General features: G+C 42.7%; 1 protein-coding gene across 3 annotated transcripts in view; it reads right to left on the bottom strand.

Moving 5' to 3' along the window:
- Nucleotides 1-16,157, bottom strand: part of LOC135201857 (TBC1 domain family member 2B-like) — a 641,388-nt gene that overhangs the window by 463,812 nt on the left and 161,419 nt on the right. For all 3 annotated transcript variants that reach the window (XR_010311621.1, XM_064231151.1, XM_064231152.1), the window contains exon 6: nt 7,442-7,569. Coding sequence is in view for 2 of the 3 variants with exons in the window: in XM_064231151.1 (XP_064087221.1) it covers nt 7,442-7,569 (128 nt within the window). In the remaining variant the exon portion in view is untranslated. The remainder of the gene's footprint in view (nt 1-7,441; nt 7,570-16,157) is intronic.

A 16,157-nucleotide genomic window follows, 5' to 3' on the forward strand; every position in this document is an offset into this window, starting at 1 on the left:
ATCCTCTACTATTTCCGAAATGTCGTTCCACGACAACCTTTCATTCGTCCACCACATTTTCTCCTTACGTTTCAGATTTACAAACTCATACACACTCTCAGGCACAGTCGCCAACAACTTCCTCACTAACTCTTTACACTCATTTATCCCTTCATCCCCAAACTTTTTCCTGGCTAATGTTTCCAACCTGCACACATACATCGACAACGACTCACCAACATTCATTCTTACCTCATCAAAACCATGTTTTCTCCTATATCTAACACTACTCCTTATCCTCTTCGCCTGTTCCACAATCCTGGCTTTCACACTCATAAGGCACATTCCCCACACTCATCATTACCCCATACATATTCAACAAAAATCCCGTCAAAAAGCTACCCAACTCTCTTGCCCAGACGCTCTTGTTATCCCCATACTTTGCCTCACAATACCTCTCATATTCCTTAAAAAAAATCCCCTATGTCCATACTACCATATTCCTCGTATTGAGCACATCTAGGTATCTCTCTCATATATACAGCCTTTCGTACTTCCCGTTCACTTTCACTTTCGCTACTTCCACCATTCTGATCCCTCTTAACCTCGTCCGAATACAGCGAATCAACTTCCATACTAACATCCATGCTCCTGATTACACTCTTCTTACCCTTCTTTCTACCCACCTGTTTCCACTCACCGCTATCCAAATCACTCTCAGCCCTTTCCCCAATGTATTCAGTCCTAGTCTCATCCTGTCCGTCATCCTTCCTAACCTTCTTTCCCTTAGTCGTCTTCTTTTCCTCAGCCCCCTTCTTATTCTTGTCCTCAGGTTTATCCTTATCCTGTCTCTTTCCCTTCTTTCCTTTACCTATCCCACAAACGTCCAACCTTCGTCACTCGTAGTTTCATCCCCTCGCTCTTCTACTGTCTTTACCACTTCTGGCCTATCACAAGACCTAGTAGACCTACCTCCTACAGCTCCCTCTCCCATGAACCCCTTCATCATCTCCTGCATCATCTCTTGCACTGCATTATTCATTACCCCCAATTTTTCATCCATTTTCTCAACCATTCTCTCTTCCGCTCCTTTCACTTCTTCTTTCATTTCCACTTTTGCACTCCTTAGAATTCCTCTCATTTCCTCTAACTCACTCTTCAGCTCCTTACACTCTACCCTCAACCTCTCATTATCCACTTCCAATTGTCCTCTTACTTCCCTCTCCAACCTCAACTCCTCCTTCAGCCTCTCCACCTCACTCAATCCTTCCATCCCAAACTTTCTCACCACTCATACACACCAGCCTTAGACCAATCGTCCTGCAGCTGCCACACCAGCTAGTCCTGTGTTCAGGGGCGCCAAAACCAAAAAATAATGTGGCGGGATGAATAAAAAACAAAAAAAAAAAAAAACAAGTAAATCCCCCCAACCCCCCGACAGTTACACTAATAGTACCAGCTAACCAAATTTCCCACTCTCACACTTTCCCCTTTACGTTACCTTTAACCTGCAGGACAATTGGTTCAATAAAATACCAAACACGCAAAACACAAACAGGTACTCACCTCTGGCTTCTGATACTAAGGGCTAGGCTGTGCTGTCCACTGGATATAGGCTATAGGCTAGCCAACACACAACCACTGCCGACAACCACACACAAACCAACCACCCAAGACCCACAACCCCACAAAAACTCAATAACCCGACAAATCACTGCTGACGAACACCAACAACCTGAAAGAACACGACAACCGCACAACTTCCCCCAGCACAACAACCCGCCAAAACCAACACTGCCCCAACCACCACTCACAGACACCGAAAATGCACCACCAACCTCCTTAACCCTCTTACGCCGACTGGACGTATTTTACGTCGACATTTTTTGTCTCCCGTGTGTCGACTGGATGTATTTTACGTCGACATACAAAAGTTTTTTTTTTAAATTTGCGGAAAAATACTTATAGGCCTACCAGCCTAAAACTTTTGAATCACGCGCCTTGGGGGGATGCTGGAGTTCACGGATCAAGGTGTTGTTTTTTGTTTACATCGTTTACGCAGGCGCGCAAGCGCGAATTTCTTTCTTGCCGCACAAAAAAGTATTTTCTGTGACATCTGCAGAATTATTTATTTCGTCACTGTTTGACATAATTTTTGTACCATTGTAAATTAGCTGTTACATGAAGTATTATATATGAAAATGTGCGCATTTTTATGTAAAATACAACAATAAAAGACTCATTATTGTAGCTTTTATCAGTTTTGAGATATTTTCATATAAATAATGATAATTGCCTAAATTTCAACCTTCGGTCAACTTTGACTCTACCGAAATGGTCGAAAAAAGCCATTGTAAGCTAAAATGCTTATATTCTAGTAATATTCAATCATTTACCTTAATTTTGCAACTAATTGGAAGTCTCTAGCACAATATTTCGATTTATGGTGAATTTATGAAAAAACTTTTTGCCTTACGTCCGCGCGGTAAACTCTTCGAAAAAATCATACATGCGATTGTGGTAATGTTTGCACCATTTTAAAATTAGCCGTTATATAAAGTTTTATATATGGAAATGGGCGCAATTTCATGCACAATACAACTAAAAACAACCCATGGTTGTAGCTTTTATCAGTTTTGAGATATTTTCATATAAATAACGATAATTGCCAAAATTTCAACCTTCGGTCAACTTTGACTCTACTGAAATGGTCGAAAAACGCAATTGTAAGCTAAAACGCTTATAATCTAGTAATATTCAAGCATTTACCTTCATTTTGCAACAAATTGGAAGTCTCTAGCACAATATTTTGATTTATGGTGAATTTATGAAAAAAATAACATTTTCTTTATGTCCGCGCAGTAACTCTTCCGAAAAAATCATACGTGCGATTGTGGTAATGTTTGCACCATTTTAAATTAGCCGTTACATAAAGTTTTATATATGAAAATATGTGCAATTTCATGTAGAATACAACAAAAAATAATTGAAGGTTGTAGCTTTTCTCATTTTTGAAATATTTGCATATAAATCAGGATAAATAGAAAAAAACCACGTTCGGTCAACTTTGACTCTACCGAAATGGTCGAAAAACGCAATTGTAAGCTAAAACTCTTACAGTCTAGTAATATTTAGTCATTTATCTTCATCTTGAAACAAATTCGAAGTCTCTAGCAAAATATTTAGATTTATGGTGAATTTAAAAAAAAATCTTTCCTTCCCTCCGCACGCGGATTCTCCGCCACAAATCTCCGAAATACGTACGTACCATTCTCGGAATATTTGCTCCATTTCATATTAGGCATTTCATAGAGTTTTATATATGAAAATGTGCGGAATTTTATGTAGAATAAAACGAAAAATATTTGAAGGTTGTAGCTTTTCTTATTTCCAAAATAATGGCATATAAAAAAATATATATAAAAAAATTCGACATTCGGTCAACTTTAACTCGTCAGATATGGTCGAAAACTGCATTTGTAAGCTAATACTCTTACAGTATAGTAATATTCAATCATTTGTCTTCATTTTGAAAGAAATTGGAAGTATCTAGGACAATATTTAGATTTATGGTGAATTTTTGAAAAAAAGATGTTTACGTCCGTGCGTTACGAATGCATGCATTATTTTGTGATAATATTTTCTTTGTGTTGCTTTTATCGTTTTACAATGTGTTATATACCAAAATGATCGAAATTTAGTGTACATTACAACGAAAAAAAAGTAACTTGTTACCTTTAACCGTTTTGCGCACAGCGCGATTTGAATACAATTATATATGAAATTTCGTTTTTGCGCTATCATATAGTATCGCATTATTTATATATGATAATGATAATTTATTTTCATTTCTGATGGTTGCATACTAAACTTCAGGCAATGACAAAAAAAGGAGCCAAAAATGAACTCTTAATCTTGAAAACTAAGCATGCTGTGAGTTTTTGAAAAAAATATTTTTTCTGCTTCCGCGCTCACTCCGAAACCCCTCCGGCACACGGGAGACAATTTTTTATTTACCGCTCCGGCGTAAGAGGGTTAACCTCACCACAACCAGACAGACACACGCACAACAACTTCACAACCCCAAAATCTATCAAATAACACCAAAACAACTAACCACCAAAGGATAACTGCTGCCAAAACTGACACTAGCTTCACAAGACTCCTCACTCCTACAACTCTCGTAACAGACTTCCACCGACTCCCTACAGAGCGCCACAACAGACATGCTTCCGACCGCCATTTAACCACTCCCATTCATTCTTCCACTAATCTCTCTCTCTCTCTCTCTCTCTCTCTCTCTCTCTCTCTCTCTCTCTCTCTCTCTCTCTCTCTCTCTCTCTCTCACACAACATTTGGAGATGTTGTCAAATATAAACTATCATTACTCCTCCATAATGGGACCTAAACAAGCACAAACTATCTCTCCCATCCAAGAAGGTCAAGGAGATAGCGAAGGCTACGAGACAGTTCCTCAAGAACAAAAAGGCTTCTCGGCGTACCCAAGAGAGAATCCTAGGTTCGCTACAGTTTGCTTCGGTCGGTAACGGATGTCCTATTGAAAGCCAGACTGAAGGATATCAATCGAGTCTGGAGGAAGAGAGCCAACGTCAATCTCAGGGACAAGATCTCTATAATTCCACCCATTTTAACAAAAAGGCTCCGTCCATGGACGGAACGCCGGAACCTGGCCAAATCAGTACCACTACAATCCCTTCGCCGTCTCTAACTATCCACATGGATGCATCTCTGAGCGGTTGGGGAGGCTATTCACAACACAAGAAAGTCCAAGGAACATGGTCGGATATGTTCCGCCAGTTCCACATCAATATTCTAGAAGCAATGGCCCTTTTCCTGACTCTAAAATGACTGGCTCCAGCCAGAAACATTCATATAAGGTTAGTCTCGGACAGCTCAGTAGTAGTCCACTGCATAAACAGAGGAGGCTCCAGGTCAAGCAAACTAAATCCCGTTATAATTGTGATTTTTTCGTTAGCAACAAAAAATCATTGGCATCTGTCAGCCACTCACCTGGCAGGAGTAAAGAATGTTATCGCAGATGCACTTTCCAGGACAACTCCGCTGGAGTCGGAGTGGTCCCTGGACATGAAGTCGTTCCGTTGGATTTGCAATCAAATCCCGAACCTTCAAGTAGATCTATTCGCCACGGAATCCAATCACAAACTACCATGTTACGTGGCCCCCAACCTGGACCCTCTAGCTTACGCCACAGATGCGATGGCCATAGATTGGAACAATTGGCAGAAGATTTACCTGTTCCCACCAGTGAATATTCTGATGAAAGTCCTGCACAAACTAAGATCTTTCACAGGACAGGTAGCATTGGTGGCTCCAAACTGGCCAAAGAGCAACTGGTTTCCACTTCTTCTAGAACTGAATCTCCAGCCCAAACGGATCCCCCGTCCAGAACTGACACAAGTAGTACAAACTCAGACTGTGTCAGCTTCCTCAAGAATTCTGAGTGCCCTAACTTTATGGACTTCATGAAGTTTGTGGCCCAAAAGGACGCTAGTATTGATCCACTAAACATCTTATTCATAGAATCAGATGAAAAAGAGTCAACATTCAGGCAGTATGATTCAGCAGTGAAGAAATTGGCCATTTTTCTAAAAGATTCGGATGCTCAAAACATGACTACAAATATGGCAATTTCGTTCTTAAGAACTCTATTTGAGGAAGGCCTAGCTGCTAGTACCATTACTACAATCAAATCTGCCTTAAGGAAGATTTTTCAGCTTGGCTTTAATATTGACTTGTCAGATTCATACTTCTCTTCAATCCCAAGAGCATGTGCCCGCCTGAGACCAGTAGACCGCCCTCATACGATCTCCTGGTTTTTGAATGATGTACTTAAATTAGCCTCAGATACTGATAATGAATCATGCTCATATATAACCCTTCTCAGAAAGACCTTATTCTTAATGGGTCTGGCTTCAGGTGCCAGAATATCTGAACTCTCGGCTCTCTTTAGAAACCCAGATCATGTGGAATTCCTCCAGTCGGGTGAAGTATTACTATCCCCGGATAGGAAGTTCTTGGCTAAGAATGAGGACCCACAAAACAGGTGGGCTCCATGGAAAATTATTCCTCTTACACAAGACACATCATTGTGTCCTGTTGTTACCCTTAAATCCTACCTGGCCAGGACTTCCAAAAAATCTTCAGGTCCCCTTTTTATTAGAGAGAAAGGTGGTACGATTTCTCTGAAAGGTATTAAACAACAAATACTCTATTTTATTAAGCAGGCCAACCCGGATTCAGTCCCACACGTCCATGATATCCGAGCAGTGGCTACCTCCATTAACTATTTTCACAATATGAATTTCGAAGACCTGAAGAAATATACGGGTTGGAAATCTCCAACAGTATTTAAACATCACTATCTCAAAAACTTAGAGGCCCTTAAATTCTCAACAGTGGCTGCAGAGAGCATAGTCTCCCCCAAAAGACAGTCTTAACAACTCCTTTCCTTAGGCCTTTTGTCAGTCCTTTCTCCCTTAATACTCTCTCCTTCCTACCTACCTCGCTCGTATTCCCTGCCAACCCTCCCTCTTCCGGGCCGGGCTGGTTTGTTTGCCATTCCGTCACTGGAACTTGTATATAGCTTTGAGACCATATAGGTATCACTTACCTGTTCTGTACATACTTCATTGTATATTGCTTCAGATACCATTCCATTATATTGTTTTGTTATTACTAGTTTTAAGTTCTAGTTTAAGTCCTAGTTTTAATTAGTCAGTAAGTTGTCCGTCTTATTACGGCTCATTAAATTTATTCTTTGGTGAACCTTAGGTTTCATAATCCCTTTTATAAATTTTGTTTGGTATCTGGTAAGCTTGGATGGCAATTCTCTGATACTTTTTCACCGGCAGACACAGGTTGAACCAAGAAAAGGGATTTTGACAAAGGAAAAATCTATTTCTGGGGGAAGACCTGTGTTGCCCGGTGAACCCATCCCTCTTTCTTTCCCCACCCTTTAGCCAGTCCAGGGTTGGATGTCTATTCCAGGAATGAAGATGGCGGGCGTGGTAGTAGTGGTAGTAGTAGTAGTAGCGAGGGAAAGGTAGAGGGGGTAGCCTTTGTAACGGCTCTCACCGTGGGAGGGACTTTGAAAGGAATCCTCTAATTGGCAGAAGTCCTGCAAGAAGTGGCTTCCACTCGCCCTAGTGCTTCTACCGACGCCCTTGGAGGTGATTGAGCTGAGGGTAGTAACTTCAGCATTCCATGCTACCTTTTTCTTTGGTATATTTAGGATCTATTTATACTTGGAAAAGTGAGCTACAGGAACTTTTCACCGGGCGACACAAGTCTTCCCCCAGAAATAGATTTTTCCTTTATCAAAATCCCTTTTATAGTTTGTTGCACTTGAAAATTATTTATACTTGAAGTCCTAATAGAAGTATCTATATATGAATTATCTAAAAAAGTAGTATATACTTACAAAGTGCTTTTCTCTTGATGAAGAGCATCAAGCTCCTTCTGCAACAGATCTATAATTTCACGTGAGGCCTTATATTCATCCTGGGTTGCACTAAGGTCCTCTTTAGCTGATTTGAGTTCACCACAAAGCTGCAATGAAAAAAAATAATACTTTACCTTAATTCAACTCCTACTGCTTAATCAGAATTACATATTACACTCATTACTGAACTTAACACAGAATTGCCTAACTGTATTTCTGGGCTCAGCTCGTGTCGGCCTATGAAAGGATCCTTAATATCATTCTAGGCAAAATTAATAAAATAAAATTTACCAGAGGAAAAACAAAATTAAGAAAATGTCAGTAAACTGACTCGCTCACTCTTTAAAAGAAGTGTCGGTATGAGAATAGCGAGTGCGAGAAGAACATACCACGAGACATTCACCAATTAGACCTTCCAATCAGAATCCCCACAAGAGAGAGCTGATACTAACGGGCGATGCGGCCGCTACTACTACTACTAGGGGACGCCACGGACAGCAGCGCCCCTAGCGGTCATCCTTAATTATTAGCGCTAAGCGTCGTACGCATTTTCTTGCTTGTGTACTATTTTCTGGATTTACCTCATCATCCGTTATGGAACGTGCTGCCATCGCAACGGCTAAGTTAGTGCCTCATAGTAGTGTTTTACCGTATTTTAGTCTTCCAGGAACCAGTATTTTCCTTCTAATAGGTCATATACTTTTTTCTTTCCCGGTCGACTCGTGGCGGTGGCCATGCTGCCTCATTAAGAATTCCCGGTCTTCCATACTGGGACTTCTTATACTTATGGGCTTACTATATCACGTTCATCGTTTTTTTACATCGCCTTTTTAGCTAGGTTAGCCCATTTACCAATTCTCTTAGTTTGGTATTTAGGGCTATTCTGTGTTTCTAGCCCAGCATCCCGGCTCTTGCTCTTCAACGGCTATCGCTGGCTCCGAGTAGGCTTTCTGTTCCTCGGAACAGTTTTCGCCCCCCTCCTGGGTGGCTTCTTTTTCTCTACTAAAAGTGTCTTTTCCATCTTTACGATGTAATTTCTGGTTCCTTGGGCTCAGCTCGGTGTTCGCTGCGGCGAAATATCCTTTAAACCCTCTTAAGCCGGAGCCCTAAAAATCAAAACGTCTCCCGTATGCCGGGCCTGGTTTGGAGTGAGCGCGGAAGTGGAAAAAAAAAATAATTTTTTCAAAAAATTACCAGCGCGCGTACTTTTGAAGATTAAGAGTTCATTTTTGGCTCCTTTTTTTTTTTCATTGCCTGAAGTTTAGAATGCACCATCAGAAATGAAAATAATATCATTATCATATGTAAAATAATGCGATATATGGTAGCGAAAAAAAAACAAAAAAAAAAATTCATACATAATTGTATTCAAATCACGCTGTAGAAAACGGTCAAGCTAACCAGTTACTTTTTTTGCGTTGTATTGTACACTAATTGCGATCATTTTGATATATATACATTGTAAAACAATAAAATTAACACCGGAAAAATATTATCACAAAATGATGTACGAATTCGTAACGCGCGGACACAAAAAAATATTTTTTCAAAAATTCACCGTAATTCTAAATAATGTTTCTAGAGACTTCCAATTTGTTTCAAAATTAAGACAAATGATTGAATATTACGATACTGTAAGAGTTTTAGATTAGAATTGCAGATTTTGACCATTTCGGACGAGTTAAATTTGACCGAATGTCGAAATTTTAATATATATATTTTTTTCATATGCACATATTTCGAAGATGGAAAAAGCTACAACCTTCCAATTATTTTTTATTGTATTCTTCATGAATTTGCGCACATTTTGATATATGAAACTCTATAAAAAGGCTAATATGAAAAGGAGCAAATATTAGGATAATGCCATGTACGTATTTCGGAGACTTGCGGCCGCGAATCGGCGCGCGGAGTGAAGGTAATATATTTTTCAAAAATTCACCATAAATCACAATATTGTTTTAGAGACTTCAAATTTGTTTCAAAAATGAAGAAACAGACGGAATATTACTAGGCCGTAAGAGTTTTAGCTTACAATTGCGTTTTTTCAACTATTTCGGTAGAGTCAAATTTGACCGAACGTGGTTTTTTTTCTATTTATCGTGATTTATATGCAAATATTTCGAAAAAAAGAGAAAAGCTACAACCTTCAATCATTTTTAGTTGTATTCTACATGAAATTGCGCACATTTCATATATAAAACTTTATGAAACAGCTAATTGTAAATGGTGCAAACATTCGACAATCGCACAAAAAAATTCTGATTTTTTCGGAAGAGTTACCGCGCGAAACGTAATTTTTTTTTTTCATAAATTCACCATAAATCAAAATATTGTGCTAGAGACTTCCAAGTCGTTGCAAAATGAAGGTAAATGATTGAATATTACTAGAATATAAGAGTTTTAGCTTAAAATTGCGTTTTTCGACCATTTCGGTAGAGTCAAAGCTGACCGAAAGTTGAAATTTTTGCACAACGTTATTTATATGAAAATATTTCAAAACTGATAAAAGCTACAACCATGGGTTGTCTTTTGTTGTATTGTGCATGGAAATTGCGCACTTTCCATATATAAAACTTTATGTAACGGCAAATTTAAAAGGGTGCAAAAATTAGGACAATCGCACGAAAAAATTTATCGGAAGAGTTATCGCAGAACGTAAGGAAAAAGTTTTTTCATAAATTCACCATAAATCGAAAAATATTGTGCTAGAGGACGTCCAATTTGTTGCAAAATGAAGGCAAATGATTGAATATTACTATAATATAAGAATTTTAGCTTACAATTGCGTTTCTCGACCATTTCTGTAGAGTCAAAGTTGACCGAAGGTTGAAATTTTTGCACTTATCGTTATTTATATGAAAATATTTCAAAATTGATAAAAGCTACAATCATGAGTATTTTTTAGTTGTATTGTGCATGAAATTGCGCACATTTTCATATATAATACTTCATGTAAAGGATAATTTAAAATGGTTCGTGCAATAATTATGTCAAAGTGACGAAATAATTTCCGAGATGTGTCACTGATACTTTTTAGTGCGATAAGAAAGAAATTCGCGCTTGCGCGCCTGCGTAGCGATTGTAAACAAAACAACGCCTTGATCCGTGAACTCCCAGCATCCCCCAAGGCGCGTGATACAAAAGTTTTCGGCTGGCTAGGCCTATAAGTATTTTTTCCGCGAATTTTTAAAAAAAACTTTTTTTGAGCCGACGTATGATACGTCCAATCGGCATACGGGAGACATTTTGACTCGACGTTTAATACGTCCAATCGGCGTAAGAGGGTTAATCTATTATTTCTAGGGTAAATGTACTAACACATACCAGAGAATAAATAAATAAAGAAAATCAGTCATAACTGACTCGCTCACCCTCCAGGAGGGGTGTCGTCGTATGAACCACTAGGCGAGTGAGACCACTACCACGAGCCAAATGCCAATAGAAATCTCCCACTACAAAACCCCTCCAAGAGGGGAGCCGACCCACAGAGTGAGCAGCTCGTACTACTACTACTCCATCCCATGCTGCCGACTGCTGCGCCTCTGGTGGCCATCCTTTCAAGTTAGCACCCACGAGTCGGTGTGATATTTTTCCTCTCTGTGTTTTTTGTGCCCTTTCATTGGATTTTCTATTATGGAGCGTGCAGCTATCGCAGCAGCTAAGTTAAGTACTCAGTATTTACGGTTAGTTGGTTTTTTCCGGCCCTGAAGACAGTATTTCCGCCGTTTTTTAGGTATAAATACGATCTCGGGGGTCGGAAGCATGGCAGCATGGTTCTGCCTCGTTGATGGGCTCGTTTCTTGGTCTCCCATACCTAGAACATCCCCTTATTATCTTCGCTCTTTATGATTATCCGCTTTTACTTAGGGTACGGTCTACTCAGGTTTGTCATGCATGCATGTATTTACCTTACGTAGGCTTCTTCTATCCAGACCCTAGTCCAGGTTCTTAGTATCGGCCTCTGACTAGCTTTGAGTGGTAGACTTGCCTTCGGGTTAGTCGTACAACTCCTGGATTTTTTCTCCTGCTATATTGTTTTCTTTCTTTCATTTATTTATTTATATAACTGTGTATTTTATTATTGTTAGGTTAGTTAGGCGTCTGGCTTAGCCTAGGTCCTGGCTCTTTGAGCCTATACTACGCTCATCAGTTCGGTTGCTTCCCTATAGCATCTCTCTGATCAGTTGGTTCGGCCCAGTGGGCTTATTTGCCTCCGCTTTTCAGTTCAGTATGCTTCCCGATAGCATTTCCCTGATCAGTGGTTGTCCTAGGCTTAGTTGTCGTTTTTGGTCTTACCGCCATCGTGGTCACTTCGTGATCACGGGCCAGCCAGACGCCTGTCCAGTCATTCTTCCCCCCCCTCCCGCTCTTCCATAGAGTCGGGCGGGGGCGGTCGGTCTGCCCATGCTCGCTCCTCATACCCGAGCCTGCCTCCTCTCTCCCTCAGGCGGAGGGGCTAGGGAGTCGGGACAGACCCAGACTGGTCTCGACCTCTCCGGCTTCTCGGTCCGGCCGGTTGGTACGGAGTGTGGGGGGTACTGGCCTTGCCCACCCTCCCCGCGCTACCTTGTCGCTCCGGGCTAGCTTGAGCCTGTATGTCTTCTCGCTCTTTCCCATCTTACTAGGGCTCCTTCCTGATCGGAGTCCTGGTATCCAGCGGAAAGTTGTTAGTCCACCCAGTAGGGTGGACCGGAGCATACAGTGGGTCTCTACTAACCTTACCGTTTTGCTGAGTTACTACACTCCGCTACGCACTGGACTTAGTCCGGTTTGCTTGTGTGTTAGGTTTAAGTTATCTTTTAAGTTTATCTTAAGAACCTTAAACCATCCCCCTCCCTACATATCTTACCGGATCTCTCCGGGATTATAGCCTATTTAGGCGATGCAGGGAGGGGTTATGCCCAAATTTTTTTTCCGAGCTCCGGCATGCATCGGAGCTCTTCTGTCCCTTTAGACTGTAAGTGATGTTTTTTAAGATACTCATGTGTCTCCCCACACTTACAGGCCACCAACTGTGAGCATCCGGGATGTTCCGCCACACTTCAGGACCCTTGTGGACACGAAGTTTGCCGGTCCCATGCTCCATGCGCGACTCGCTCGGGGACATCCAGGTCTGGTACCATGAAACGTGTACCATATGTTACGATCTGGTGAGCCAGCTTTTGGAAGGGGTAAGTAAAGTTTACATCTCCAGTAGCTGCTCCGCTTCTTTTTTAGCGCTTAAGTTTTCATCATATTAACTTAAGGCAATTAATTTAAGTTATACTTTAAGTTTTAGTTTTAAGTGATTCTTAAATCTAAACTACGCCTTCTCTTCCAGGCTCGGCGGTAAGAGATACCGCACTGGCTACCCTGCGGGCCTGGGTCGGCGGTTTTGGGAAAAACGCCGCCAAGGGACAGCCCTACATCCTAGAGAAGCGGTTGGCATTACTAATCTTCCCCGGAGGCAGGCAAGGCGACAGGATACGTCGACCCGGTAGAAGCGGATCCGACTATCGCCTTCATCCAACAACAGCTGGCCACCTCATTACTGAGCAGGACCAGGATCTCTCTACGGATGTCGCGACCCTAGATATTAATGTTGAACCTATGGTAGGTATAGACGACCTGTTGGTCGAGGTGGGTACGGTGGACACCCAAGGGTCACCCTTGGGCGTAACTGTTTCTTCTACTCCTGCAACCTCTCCATCCTTCCAAGGCTTTACGGGTGCCGAAATATATTCTCCTCCTGGTGCTTCGGTTAGACCTAAGGTCAAGTCTAAGGTGATGACTTTGACTAAGACGTCGTCGTCGTCTAAGAAGACGACTCGGCTTCATCCTCCTCCCGTAAGTCTCCGGCTGGGAAATCCCGAGCATCCAGGTCTAAAGCTTCTAGCTCCGGCTCTAAGTCCTCGAGGAGTAAAATCCTCCAGAGAGAGATCTCGCACTCCGGCAGAATCACCAGTTCCGCTACCTTTGGTTCCGATTCAGAGCCTCCCCTCCACCTCCGCAGCAGCTCCGGCTTTGGTACTCCAATGCTGGCCTGTTGCAACAGGTGGGTGACCTTGTTGGGTCCTTAAAGAGTAGCATGGAGCAAATGATCTCTCGTCTGTCGGACAGGATTACTTCCAGGACTCCATTATAGCCGGGCTGAGAGAAGTCCTCTAGCCTCTCCTCCACTGTCCAACACGAGGGGTGGATCCCAACTTCCGTATGACTCACTACCTCAGTTCTCTATGAACAATCCGTGGAGAGTAGCGTCATACGCCCCCCTTCCAGGACGGTCTCATCTCTATACCGGGAATTTGGGACTCGAAGAATAGAGGACTTCGAGTTCTTCCCGGAAGACCTCCAGCCTCCGTTCATAGGCTACGCAAGGCTTACGCCGTCGGCTATGGTGCGGGACGATAAGGTACCTAAGGAGACAGTCCTCTACTCACGAGACCAGGCTCAGAGAGAATGGCTCAGGTGTTTAGAGGACATGGATTGTTCTAACACCAAGATACAACCATTTAAGAGTCCCTTTACCATTTTTACAATGGATGAGAGTACCCCGCTCCACCGTTCCTAACCAAGATCGCGAGGTCGACCATCCCAGCGGCCCAGAAGGGGGAACCTATACCGCAGTTGAAGGAAGCGGATCCCACTTCTCCGTTGCTCCCCTCAGTTGGAGAATGTGGGAAGACTTGCCGAATACATTCTCAGCTGGCAAACTCAAACCGGACTGTGCTATGGAGCAGTTTGGTGAAAAGCTACCAGGCTCCCAGATAGCCTTATTCAGGCTGAGTTTGATGCAAATCGCGTCTAGCCAGATCCATCAATTCTATGGCTATGTCTGAGGTAGCTACCATGGCTTATGGATCAGAACCGATTTTTAAGCTCATGACCAAAGCCCTGACTCAAACGGTACAGTCAGATATGTTTGAGTTTGCCACTGCTCGGACGAATTGTAGGAAGCATGTCCTACAAGAGGCAACCATTCGGCATGAACCGAATAGGTTACTCTCGTCTAGCATCTGGGGAGCAGATCTCTTCCCAGAAGCTATGGTTAAGGAGGTCCAGTCAGAGGCTACCAGGTTAAACCAGAGCCTTAAGGATCGTTGGGGCCTTTCGGCTAAGAGGAGGCAAGACCTGACTCCTAAAGGTAAGGGACAAAAGAAACCCAGGCGTTTCAACCTTACCAGAAGAAGCAACTACGCTTTCCTCAACAAGTTCCAACAGTACCGGGTTTAGTCAGCAGACAGCCCAACCCTCCACTTCTAAAGGTCAATCACAGCCAATTTATGTGATATCCCCTCAGCCTCAGCCCTCCAACCTCTTACGCCATCTCTCCAGCTTACAATCAAGCCTTCGAGAGTCAAGCTTCAGAAGTATGACCGCTCGGGTAAGGGAGGTAGAGGTAAGCGTTCCTTTCGTGGGAGAGGATCGGGAGGCCCTTTAACAGGGGAAAGCACTTCAGAGGAGGCCGAGGCGGTTACCAGAACCAATGAAGAACTTCAGGTAGGAGGGAGGCTGTTTCACTTTCGCCACCGGTGGAACTTCAGTCAATGGGCTCAGAGCATAGTGTCAAAGGTCTGGGTTGGAGCTGGTGACGAACCACCTCCATCCAGACCTTTCCGTCAACTTCCTTCCAAGGAATTGACAGAGTACGCAGACGATCTCCTTCAAAAAGGAGCTATAGCGAGAGTCAAGAGATTAAAATTTCAAGGTCGCTTGTTCAGCGTGCCAAAGAAAGGCTCACAAAAAAGAAGGGTAATCTTAGACTTGTCCCCACGCTTAAATTAGCCATCCGCTGCGACAAGTTCAAGATGCTCACGATCTCACAGGTGCGGACCCTACTTCCCCGTGGGGCCGTCACCACCTCTATCGATCTTACAGACGCTTACTATCATATCCCTATTGCAAGACACTTCGTCCGTATCTGGGTTTCAAGATAGGAGACCAGACATTCTCCTTCAAAGTAGTTCCATTCGGACTCAACGTGGCACCCAGAGTGTTCACGAAGCTAGCGGAAGTGGTAGTGCAACAACTCAGATCGCAAGGGATCATGGTAGTAGCGTATCTCGACGATTGGTTGATCTGGGCCCCAACAGTCGAGGAATGCAACAGAGCTACTCTGAAAGTGATTCAGTTCCTGGAATATCTAGGCTTCAAAATAAACAGGACCAAATCAAGACTCACTCCAGAGTCAAACTTTCAGTGGCTGGGCATTCAATGGAATCTAGCATCCCACACTCTGTCGATTCCATCAACCAAAAGGAAAGAAATAGCAAAGTCAGTCAAGCAATTTCTAAGTCACAAACTAGCGTCAAGGAGAGCCCAGGAAAGGATTCCTGGGTTCTCTCCAGTTTGCATCAGTGACAAACGGTCTTAATGAAAGCCAAACTGAAAGACCTAACCAGAATCTGGCGCGTCGCGAGCAAAACGTCAGGTCCAGGGACAAATCTTCCTCAGTGCCTCTGATTCTAAAGAATCGACTTTCGGCCATGGGGCGAGAGTCAAGAATTTATCAATGTCAGTACCCCTTCAGTTCCCTCCACCAGGGGTCACCATCCACACAGACGCGTCCTTAAGCGGCTGGGGAGGTATTCCCAGGTCAAAAAGGTTCAAGGGACTTGGTCACCTCAGTTCCGTCAGTTCCATATAAACGTACTGGAGGCAATGGCAGTGTTCTTGACTCTAAAAAGGTTACGCCCACCCAAGTACTCCCACA

The sequence above is a fragment of the Macrobrachium nipponense genome, chromosome 28 (genome assembly GCF_015104395.2).
Source record: "Macrobrachium nipponense isolate FS-2020 chromosome 28, ASM1510439v2, whole genome shotgun sequence".
Taxonomy (NCBI): Eukaryota; Metazoa; Arthropoda; class Malacostraca; order Decapoda; family Palaemonidae; genus Macrobrachium; species Macrobrachium nipponense.